Source organism: Chamaea fasciata, unplaced genomic scaffold (genome assembly GCF_029207755.1).
Source record: "Chamaea fasciata isolate MVZ Bird 193981 ecotype frontalis unplaced genomic scaffold, bChaFas1.0.hap1 SCAF_3, whole genome shotgun sequence".
NCBI classification, from domain to species: Eukaryota; Metazoa; Chordata; class Aves; order Passeriformes; family Sylviidae; genus Chamaea; species Chamaea fasciata.
The window spans coordinates 16,490,198-16,501,976 of NW_027094088.1; the positions used below are offsets into that span (position 1 = coordinate 16,490,198).

The 11,779-nt window shown below is 44.4% G+C and overlaps 1 protein-coding gene across 2 annotated transcripts in view; it reads right to left on the reverse strand.

Annotated features, from left to right (window-relative positions):
• COQ8A (coenzyme Q8A) overlaps window positions 1–11,651 on the reverse strand; it is a 41,712-nt gene extending 30,061 nt beyond the window's left edge. The window contains exons 1-2 of one of the 2 annotated variants that reach the window (XM_066178147.1): window positions 11,546–11,651; window positions 520–709 (exon numbers count right to left, since the gene is read on the reverse strand). In XM_066178147.1, coding sequence (XP_066034244.1) covers window positions 520–696 — 177 coding nt within the window. In that variant the 5' untranslated portion in view covers window positions 697–709; window positions 11,546–11,651. Of the gene's footprint in view, window positions 1–519; window positions 715–11,545 lie in introns of both variants that reach the window. The other variant, XM_066178146.1, reaches the window with a different exon arrangement.
• Between the last annotated feature and the right edge of the window lie 128 nt (window positions 11,652–11,779).

Genomic DNA, 11,779 nt, shown 5'->3' on the forward strand with positions numbered 1-11,779 from the left:
CCTGGACTGTAAGTGGTGAACATGCAAACACCTGATCCTGAGCAACTCTGAAAAACATCATGTGCACCAATTCTGCCAAGAAAGGAAGCAGCACTGAGATAAATTCAACACACCCTAAAAGAGCTCCTTCACCCAATCCTCTCTAAAAGAGAGGTAAATCAATGCCCAAAATTTAAAGGAGACTCTAAACAACAAAGCCACTGACCAATTTTAGCATGAGCTTGAACTTTGACAAGATGAGATGAACAGAGCACTTTTCTTATTCAGCATGTCTTAAATATTCAGTAATGAAAACACTAACATTCCCCTCCCAGTCCAGTCCAAGCACTTTCCACACACCACAGATTCCAAAGAACTCCCAGAGCATTGCAAAAACTATCATTACTATCAATCCCACACTTCAGAACAAGGCTCTCATTCAAGACGCGAGTTCCCAGACACCCACACAACAAAACCAAAAAAGTACTTGGAGAAAAAGCAAAACATCAGACCAGACTCTGCACAAAGAGCTTTGCTTACCTGCACCTTCCCCAAGGCAGAACTGAGCTGTTCCTCAGCAGTGGCCTGGAGAGTCTTTGCAATGGTGACTGCATCTCCCCCGAGGAGCACCTGCCGAAGCTGTCCTGCCTGGGTTTCCAGGATCGCTTTACTGAGCTTGGTCAAGCCCCTCATGACCATGATGGCATCACCTGCCATGACTGATGTCCTTCTGTGCTGAAAGATAAAAAGGGAGAGGGGGCAGGGAGACAAGATGTCAAGAACAAGTTTGCAACAGGTTTCATGTCCCCTAAGAGCTGGCAGCATATCCTGGGCAAACCTCTTCCTGCTTTGGCAAGCAGCCACCACAGGAACTTGTCTGCAGCCCAGATAGCCCCCAGGCCAGGCTGAGTGACAGCTGCTTACCTGATCTTACCAGGAAAAGAGAACTGTCCCTGTTCTCATGAGTTAGCGAAACTTTCCAGGACTACATTCAAATATCCAAGTTACCATTGATTGACCAGGGCAAGCAAAGACAGGTAAATGTCAGTAAACACTGCAAAGACTATCTTGATTCCTTCCAGATGTTAGAAGTGGATTAAAAACATTAACATTTGACCATTAATTATTACGGGGCCTTGGAACATGTTCTCAGGTCCTGAGAGCACTGATGAAGTTCACTGTCACATTCCACTCCTGTCCTGGAGCTGTGCCTGCTCATTTTACATAGCCAAATTTCTTTACTTCCACACCTATGATTAAGCTTTGTCCATCCTCCAAAGGTAGCTTGCTCCACAGTCTGTTCCATCCCCAACTTGCAGCTCATTCTGCTGCTTTTAACTGGATATTTAAGCATGCTCACAACACCTACCTACCAGAGCATTTGCAAAGTGCTGCACTACAGTGTGTTTTCAACTCAGTCCCCCTTCCTTTTCAAGGGATTTCATCTCAGATTTCTAACAGTCTGTGTGTTAGAAATTTCAGTGGCTTCAAACACAAACTGGGCACTGCAGGACACAGGACAGAGTGTGTCTGACAGGAGTAATTTCCATCAACTCCTTTGGCTCAGCCTAGAACCAAGCTCAGGCTCAGGACAGTGACTGTCCTACATCACTGTGGTTCACATAAAAGAAATCCAGTGGCTGGGATGCAAAACCATTTTACAGCTGACATTTTCACCTCCTTATTTCACTCATCTGCTGCACCTTTAAAGCAACAGGGTCACAGTTCCAGGACTGGCACAGTTGCACATGTTCCCATCTTTACTGACACAGAAGACAGAGACATGTAGTTGGAACAAGATGTTGACTAAGGTCCAGCCTTGCCCATACAGCAGCCTCTGTAATGATTTGGAGAGAAAAAAATGTTCTGGCCATAACAGATTAGCTGTAAAATAAAAATCAAGCCCACCTAGGTCATTATTCTGTGGTTCTCATTATCCATATGCTCCAGACCTCTAAGAAATGTTACTCCTGCATCTTTCTGAGTTTAACCACTATGATTTAACATTGCACAATGCACTTTTAAACTCAAAAGTTGCCTGCAGGTAAGGTAATCTACTCTGTCAACAGGAAGTGTTTTTCTACCCCAACATCTTCACACTGGAAATTTCCACATGGATCTCACTCAAAGCATTTATATGCAGGCTGTCCCTCTAATTCAGAGCCAGGCAAAGAAGCCAGCCAAAAACCCAGTACTGTCCCAGCTGAAATGAGACCATTCAAAGTTTGCCACTATTAAGAAATAAACGCTTTTTTGATCACAAGTATTAGCAGCAAGAAAAGCTCGAGTGCAAAAAAAGTTCATTTCCTCCATCCCAAGAAGGGCAACAAAAGGTAAGCCAATACAGATTTGGACAACTCACACACACACAAAAAAAATATTTTTAACATATATTCTTACTAATCAACAGCAGTAAAACTATACACTTCTTTCACCCAAAACCAGCCAAAGACCTTGTCAAAAAGCGACAGTTATGATATGCTAAATGTGTGGTTTTTAAAAGAATTAAATCGTCAAACAAAATTTCAGGGAAGTTAATGCAGCCACAAGCAGATAACATATATTGCACATCACTCATTCAGCCCTCCACTGCTAAATATATCAACAAGCCAGGAGGACCTATTGCCCTACACAGATTTGGCTACAAGACATTACACTGGGCCAATTCTTACCAATATCTCTCTGACTTCCATGTCGTCAGCCCCGCTTGCTCTGCACAGCAGCTGTAACCAGCTTGGTACCAGATAAGAGGTTTCTTAGCTCAGAAACATCAGCAACGTGCTCCTACGCAATGCTGCCAAAGGACAGGCTATTCTAAACAAAATATATACTACAGAATCAAGAAGGTAAAAGACTACACACATAAAAAATAACCAAGCATTAGGAAAATTACCTCTTTTTTAATGAAAAAGCAATAAGCACAAACAAGGACAAGAGACACAAAAACTGAGACAGAGGGAGCACATACTTTTGAGAAGGCTGGTACTGTACCCAACAACTACATTTGTGTTAATTCCCAGCACAGACAGCAAGCAAAGCATTTTTTCCCCCTAAGACAAATTCTATTCATACCCTCCTAAATCAATAAATACAGTACAAGCAAGCTCTATCAGAAAGAGATTTAGGGAGTGGTTCCAAGTGGAATTAGTGCAAAGTCTATATCACACTTGACTGGCTCCCTGAGGGTTCTTTATCTAGCACTAGCAAAGTCAGCACTGCAAGCACAGAGCATGGACAAGTCAGTGGTGTCTACACAAGCTGTCAGAGTGCCTCTAACCTGGACTGAAGAGGGCTGACAAGTGTTGATTATGAGCCCTTTTCCAAAAATAGGCAGGGTCACAGATTTGGCTCAGTAAACTTCTCACAGTTGAATGAACCCCTGGAAAACCCCCACACCTTCCAGCATAAGGAAGCCCAAGCCATCCTTGGACAGCAGGCAAGGTCTGCACAGTGGGCAGAGGGGCTTCTACAGGTCAGATGCCACCTGATTCAGAGCCCAGTTATAGCAGCAAAACTAAACCAATGCCTGGGATCCTCCTGTGTGCAACGATCCTCAGCCTCACAACCTACCACTCCTTAGAGTGACTGGTTGTCAAGTGCTTCCTTCCCTTTTCAACATTCCAGATTATCGGACTGAAGGTTTCAGCAAGTGTAGCGAGACACTCAGCTTATCAGAGACCCATAACAGAAACCAAGAGTTTCACTACAAGCAACAGATGAAATCATGTATTTGTCCTGCTTTAAAAACACATTCTGCCTTTCATTCCCTTTCTTTTCCATGTGCTAATGTGTGCTCCTAGAGACACACAGATCTGCTTCAGACTCCATGAGCTTTCTTCCAGATGCTTGTACAGTGAAAAGCCTTACTCAGATATATATATGCATACAAACACACATATATAGGATGGATCAAGTTTAAACACAAGATTTCTAATCATACAAATAGTAGAAACATATCTGAAAGTTTTCTGTGCATGACAACACAGCCTCTTTCAGTTTATGGGAACTACTTCTACTATCTACACATTGCCAAACACCCAAACCCCGCTGAATAATTAAAAGAACAAAACAACGTGACACAAAATAATTGACCAAAGGAAAAACATCGAAAAATCCCCCAAACAAAACCAGAGCAGTTCTACAGCAGCCCATATTCCCCCTCTGAGGTTTGCAGTTTTAGCTGCCTTCTGTATCTTCAACTTTTACACTAAATAAATGAAAATAAATAATAAAATAATATTAGCTTGGACAGGTAGTAAGGCAAGAGAATTAGGTATCACATATCAGGAAGAGAAAACAGCCTCTACATCCTCCCTCCCTCCCTTATCCTTTATTACAATCACTTATCTTAGTTGTATCTAAACAAGGACTAAAACTCTGGCTTCACTGTTTTAACCACCCACACCATCAGAGCAAGTGTGGCAAGAGTATACTGGAAGAAAAATAATAAACACCACAAACAAGATGCAGAAGGCCAGATACTCAGGACATTGTTGGCCATGAACCAACAGTAGACTAAGTTCAATATAACTATTATTCATTAAGCCGCTCTGTAACTGTTCTTTTACAGATTTTTTTCCATTTCTTTTCATGTTTGTTGCCATACCAACCCTTTCATGTGATCCTTTCATTCATGGCCTTTTTCAGTTCCATCACACACCTCCCCACCAGCTCCTTTGAGACCAGATTGCCAGGTCCCTGCCTAGATGTATTTTATTAGCTGGATTCCTTGGGTTGCAGCTGACCCAAATTTTAACCATGCAGGGCACAAACCCCGCTTTTTCAAATGAAGAAGTTGCCATCATCCTTTAAATCAAACTAAAAACCACTTTGCTTATCCTTCATTCTTCCCTTCTCCATAACTCCTATACATTGCAGCTTCAAAAGAAATGTCTTTAAAGATGTGACCTATAACAGAGGTAAGGATCCCCTATTTGATCCTGCCCCGTGGCTTGCACTCAAGCCCCCTTAAGCTGAATTCATCAAGTCTCTGAAAGCTGCTTTACAACCACCCTTGCACAAAGCAGTTTGCCAATGCCATTTAAAACAAACACCTTTGAAGGGCAGGCGGAACTGGTTTGCTCTCTAATCACTACAATACCAGTACACACACAGATAAAAATGGGCTGCTTGGCAGACAAATGCCTCTTTCCACCAAAATTCAGAAGGCTTAGCACTCAGTTTTGGCAAATGACAGCTAGTTGAAAACCCAATTTTCCCCCATAAATGGCTTGACACACATAAGAGTGAAAAGAATGCTTGGACACTTTAAAAGTAAGCACAGCCTGCTTTATTTTAGGCACAGATACATCCGTGCAAAGTGAATGCTCTGGACCACCAGTCCTGTTTTCTTCTTTCTGCACAATGTCTGGGGACATGCAACAGCAGAGTCATAGCCCACATGCCTGGAATTAACACAGTATGCTTCTACCCACAGATGGAAATAATCTACACAGACCTAGAAATAATTTAGCCATGATTAAGATTTACCACAATTAAGAGAGTGCAGGCCTCATTACAGGTCACTTTTGATATGCCTTGACCCAGTAGACTAATAAATCCTGTCCTGGGCACACACTGTGACACTGAGGTAGATCCAGCTCAGCTCCTGTCATTTTAAGGTTACTGCTCCTTCACTTTTCCCCAAGAATGTGATCTCTATCTGCACCTAAGAATTAAGTCTTTGCAGTTGGGGGCCCAAAAAAAAAAATCCATTTCTCTCATTTGCAAAAAGTTTTGGGCCATGGGGATGGATTCAATCTGGAGTTGTATTTATACCCAAACCACAATCTTGGATTACCTCTGTTACCAAAAGGAAAGGGAGAAACAATAAGAGGACAAGAAAAAAAAAAAAGTTTTCTGTCCTGTTTACACAGTGGTCTGTACTTATAAGTGCACTGCATCCTCTGCATAGCTCAAAAGCCTTAAGTGTAACTTTAATCACTGAATGATTCTGATAAAATCTCGATTAATGTCACTTCCCATGCATGTAGATCATTCACTCAGCAACAATGACAACAGTATATTAAAATCAAAATGGCACATGACCTCCAAGCACACATTAATATGAGATTCTGGCAGATACAATATTTGAAGCATGTACTTAAGCAACAGAACGACTACAAGATGAACCTTTATTTAGGTTTATGGCAAGTTTACACGAAAGCACAGTTCACTGTGCCAAGTGACCCCATCAATGGTAACATACAGCATTACTTGAGAAGACAAATCCCCCACATCCATATGGAATAACTCTACCTAGAAGTATTTAGAAAAAGGTTACACTAAAGCTCTTCACTGATCAAACCCAAACACTGAGCTTCAAAGAAAATCTGAAGACTACAAACACCTTCCCCAAGTCTGCAGAGCAGCTCTATCCTCTCAGTCACTTCAGCAGTTAGAGCAGATGAGACCACCAAAGTTCAGCTCCCTCTGATGCAGAGCTCTGCACAGGAATCAACAGATCTCCCCACTGGTCTTGTACTCTGAACTAGAATAGAAAGTATAAATGAAAGAGGTTATCAACTTGCAGCTATTTTTTTTTTTACATACACTGTTATGCTACAATTGTTTTTATTGGAAGTTTTGACTTTCCAAAAGCACATCAAGTCCAGTTTAGGAAATAGAAACCAATCAAGTGCTATGCCTCATAAACAAGTGCAGAATCTTTTAGACTCAAATACAACACTACTTAAAGCAAAAGTCTTGAGAACAATAGCCGCTCTTCCTCTTGCATTTAAACACACACCCCTCTCTTCACTTATAACTCTCAAAAAGCTCAGGAAAGGGGACTGATATCACAGTTGTCTACTTTAGAGGAAAGAGAACAGGTGATCTGCCCAAACTTACACTGCTTGTCAGGCATGGGGTCAGGAACAGAATCCCAATGCTCTCCATAGTACACTGATCCTAACAGCACATAGCCTATCCCTTAGAGTCCTCTAAACACCCACCTCTATAGAACAAAGACAAACAAGGATTTAGAGCTGGTTTGCTGACCACCTAAACAATATATTGCCAACAATCACCATTAAATGCCACACCAGCAGTGGCTTCTAGTCAGAACCTAAGAACTAGACACAACCTGTAACTGTGCTGTGCACCTGTTCTCCCTCAGGTGTAAGAAGGTATTTTGCTTATCACCCTTTGTGTACACCAGGACAGGCCCTTGCACACCACACACACCCCGAGCTGCTGTTACCAAGTCTGTGAGTGGTACCCCCACAAGTCTCTCTGCATGGCAAACACACCCCCTGTGCTGAGAGCAATCCCTCTGACACCACTGTGAGCAGCAGGCAAACACCACAGCCACTGACCCCACTATTGATCCTGCAGGCATTCGTGTCTGTATGGACCTCAGGGCTTCCAACCTTGCCCTGGAAGCTAGGGTTAGGTTCCAATTTAGCAACTTACAACACATCCTAATCTATTCATAGCCCCCTGACATACCAATGCCCTGGCTGTGGGAGCTTTCATTTTTCTGGCTGTGCCAAATCCTCCCTGCAAGAAGAGGACCATAGGCAAAAAAAAGACTACCTCAAGAAGATATAAACTGATCTCTGTGCTGCAGGGGAACATGGGCATCAGAACCTACAGCTCCTGCATGGAAGCTCTGCCACAGTTATTTCTGTCAGCTCCTGCTCCCCACACATAGGTACTTTTGACACCAGGGTGAAGGAGAGTGATGAGCTCTATATTTCTCCTACAGCTAAGCCTAACCTGCAAGCTCTCACCCTGATACAGAATCTGTAATCTACAATTGTTTATGCTCTCTATGTATAGACCTTATGAAATCACATTCTGCATAATATAAATACATTGCCTTTCCAAACTAGAAAAACCAAAGCTTTTTGCAGTTTATACAGTTGCCTTTGAAAAATCCCAGAACTCCCAGGTATCATTCTGAAAGGTCATGCTCCACAAAGCTTTGCTATGCAATGTAAAATTGTAGGCTTACTGATTCCAGAAGGGTTCTCTAAAAGAAAAATCCACTTGCAGTTTACTGCCCAGTCGTTCTCCCTTCCATCTCTTCCCTAATCCCAACTACTCTGTTGATGAGCACTTTGAGCATATGAAATTACGATGAGGATTTAATCCTTCCAAATGGCACAATCCAGACAGCGGGAGAGCTGTGACATTTCAGAACAATGCCCCAAGCCCTTTTATAGTGCACTTGTTCAGCAGACCCAGGAAAAAACCAAGGCATGCAACTGGTTAAAAGGAAGGCACAAATAGCAATGAAAGGGGCCACATAAAGATCTAATCTACACCGAAAACCAGGATGAACTACAGGGGCAAAACAAACACAGTAGGAGAACTTTGTATGTGGAAGTTATCACCTGCACATAAAACAGCTCTAGGGCCATACAGACCACAAGCAGATCATCTTTCCCGGTGTCTCCACACAAAGAATCTACACAAGTCTTTAACAAAAAGACAAAGTCTTAAGCAGCTTCCAGAAAAAAACACCTGCTTTTAAACTGTGGATATGCATGCAGACTTGTATAAATAGACATATAAACTTGTAAAGTTTCTAAAAGCCAGCACCACAGACTAACAGCTAAGCTTTTCAGAGCAAGTAATGTCATCTTCTATGCTGTGAGAAGCACACAGAACATTTCAGAGACTGGACAGCTGGGAATTGAACACATTTTATTTAGCTCTACACCTCTACTGACTGACAAAACATGAAAGCCATTGAAATGCCATTAAAATAAAGTGCAAAAACGCAGCGAAAGGGCAAAACTCATGTATCCTGTTATTTCTTGGGTCTTTGTCACCAGATCAGATTGATTTAATTTTGCCATCTACTATATGGGGGAAGGGGAGGTGAGAGGAACAAAAGTGACTTCTAAAAAACTGAGAAGCTAAAGATAAAAAATTGAATGTGAAGATAGGAATGTGCCTATAAAACGAGCTTTCACTGCTGGGTGAGAAAGCAGACAGTGATTGAATCCACGCCCTCAAACTACTGTGCTTCACTGCCAGCTTGCATTTTAGCTCCACATGCAAATAACTCATTTTTCTCTTCAGGTCCTGAAGGAAAGCAGACACTCGTAGCACAAGGCAGCACTTTAATAAAACAAGCTGGAAGAGAAGCTACTCTTCTCCTAAAGCTGCTCTGTTCGAGAATATACAGCTCCTCAAGGTAAAAAGCCTCCTCTTCGAGGCTTCTTTCTTCAGCGGTTTTAGAGGGAGAAGACAAGACAGGAAGACCTACACCTCAACTGGAGATGTGATTCCTAAATACTGCTTCAGACTCATTACCTCCCTCCTAGGTTGGACTGTTAACCCAGCAGCACAGATTTAAGGAAAAAGAGAAATGCTTATTCATGCACCAAGCTAAATCCTGAGATGTATTTGGCAAGCCACCTGGATCAAACAATTTAAACAATACATACTGACACAAGATGACAGGCCATGAGACAAATGCCATCCCTTCCACTCTGGTTAAAACAACGAAGAAAAAACATATGCAGACAGAAAAACTCCACCAACTTGTACTTAAAAAATCCTAACTCTATAAGCAATCAACAACTTTTAACATCAAAAAAAAATAAGCAGCGGGAATTCAGCTCCTGTCCCTTGTTCCTTCTCAGTTTCCAGAAAAATAATACAGCCTGACAAACAACGGAGTGTGAAACAACAGACCACTACTTGCCTTTAAAAGGACTACTGGAAGACTAGAAGCCAAAACAAGTTCTGTTCTTGCTGCAAGGATGCACTGAGCTATTATTAACTTGCGTTAACTACCACAAATGAATTAACCAGAGCTGCACTACACAGAATTCCCCTTGGCAGGAATGAAACAAGGTGACCGGCACTCGGACAGTAAAGGTGTGAGGCAGTTCTCCACATCTGGCCTTTTCCTCTACTGATCTCACTACTTCACTATTAAAAGGGAGACACTGTCAAAGCACAGCAGGTTACACATTTTTTTTCCCCAGCTCGAGTAAGACTGGACAATATAAAACTGTTTATTCTAAGCATATCTAATTAAAGGTTACCAAGGTCACTGCTAATTAACAGCAATGAAAAAAAAATCTAGAGAATACAAAAAGTAAAAAAAAAAAAAATACAAAACTCACCTGGTCTAAGAGCTGGAAGGTTCTTGCTTGCTCTTGCTAGCTGCAGCTCCTGTGAACTACAGCAAAACTCCCTCTGATAACATATGAATGTTCTTATCCCGTGACAGAGAAATGCAAAACTACCGATATTAGACACCAATCTGCATTCAGTCTGTATAAAGAACAACTTCTTAAGCCCTTCTAAACTCTTTTATTGAGCTACTATTGACTTTGGCCACCATCCTTCTGCACCCAATGCTGAGATTTATTCTGCATATTCTCTAGTCTAGTAAAACAACCTAATTTAAAGACAAGCAACTTAGAAAAAAAAAAACAAAACAACAGAAACTGTTAGGTTAATTCTTTTTAGGAAAATGATACTTTCAGTTATCAAAAGAAAAGCTTTAATTTCCTTTCATAAAACTGACCACAAAGTTTGGATTTTCATTGCATGGAGGTGAATACAGAGAATCTCCCGACCTACATTCCTGCTAGGTGGAACGTAACCTTGTTGGGCTATCAGAAATAGTGTTATTTCTTATGATACAGTCCTGCAGAAATCAAAGTGGTCAGTAAACACGAAAACAACATTATACAAACCAAACTTTCATATTTGCAATTATTTATACGTAGCTTGTTCGAGGTCCGTTTAAAACTAAGTATCTTCCCATCAGCTCCTGTTCACATTGTTGCAATGACTTCACAAGACTGTTTATCTATAAAATGAAAGATTATTTCCTCAGGCACTTTATCAGAGGCAGGGGGCTCACAGTCGGGGTTTTTTTTTTTTACTATTTCAGCTACAAGCAAAACTTTAGAAACAGCCAAGAGCTTTATCGCACATCCATCTCCAACCAGACGCGCGGATCGGTCGCAGCGACAGAGAGGAGCGAGGCTCCAAGCCGCAGCAGCCTGGAAAGCAGCACAGCACCAGATTCCCGTCGTGTCCTTGGGCAAGGCGGAACGGCGGATTCCACCCTTTTCCCCGATCACCCTTCGGCGGCACTCCCCGCTCAGCCGCTCACCTGCCCGGGTGCGCTGAGGCGCCGGCCCCGCTCCCAGCCCGGCGCTGCCGAGCGCGGGGCTCCCCACGGGCAGGAGGCGGGACCCGGCCGGCCCCGCTCTCACCCCGGCGGGAGGCGGCCAAGGGCACGGCAAGGCCGCAGCCCCGGGCGCCTCCTGCCCGGCCGCAGCTCCGCTGCCCCGCGGCCGCCATCGACCGCCGGACCCCGCACACGTCCCCCCGCCATGGGATGCGCCCCGGGCGAGCGAGCCCCGGCCCGAGGCGCCGCGCCGGGCACGGCCGTGCTCCCCGCGGCAGCACCGCCATCACCCGCGGTCCCTTCTCGCACCGCTCCCCCGAACCGCAACGGACCAACTCCCACTGCCGGGCACTACCACAGCCGGGGGCACCACCACTACCGGGTGCTCCGCTACCCCCACCCCGCCGCCAGCCCAGCCCGGCCCGTCCTCCCCGCCGCCGCGGTCACTTCCCATACCCTGGCCCGGCACAGCCCAGCGGCCACCGGCTCGGCTGCACTCCGCCCCGCTCTGCTCAGCTCCGCTCGGCGGCCGCGGCCCGGGCCCGCACGCCTGTTTACCGCCGCCGCCCCCGGCCGCGGCCCGGCCGCGCGCCCCGCCCCCGCCGCGCTCCCATTGGCGGAGCCCGTGCGCCCCGCGCCTCCGCCAATGGGCGGCGGGCTCGGGCGGGGCTGCGGCGCGTGCGGGGCGGG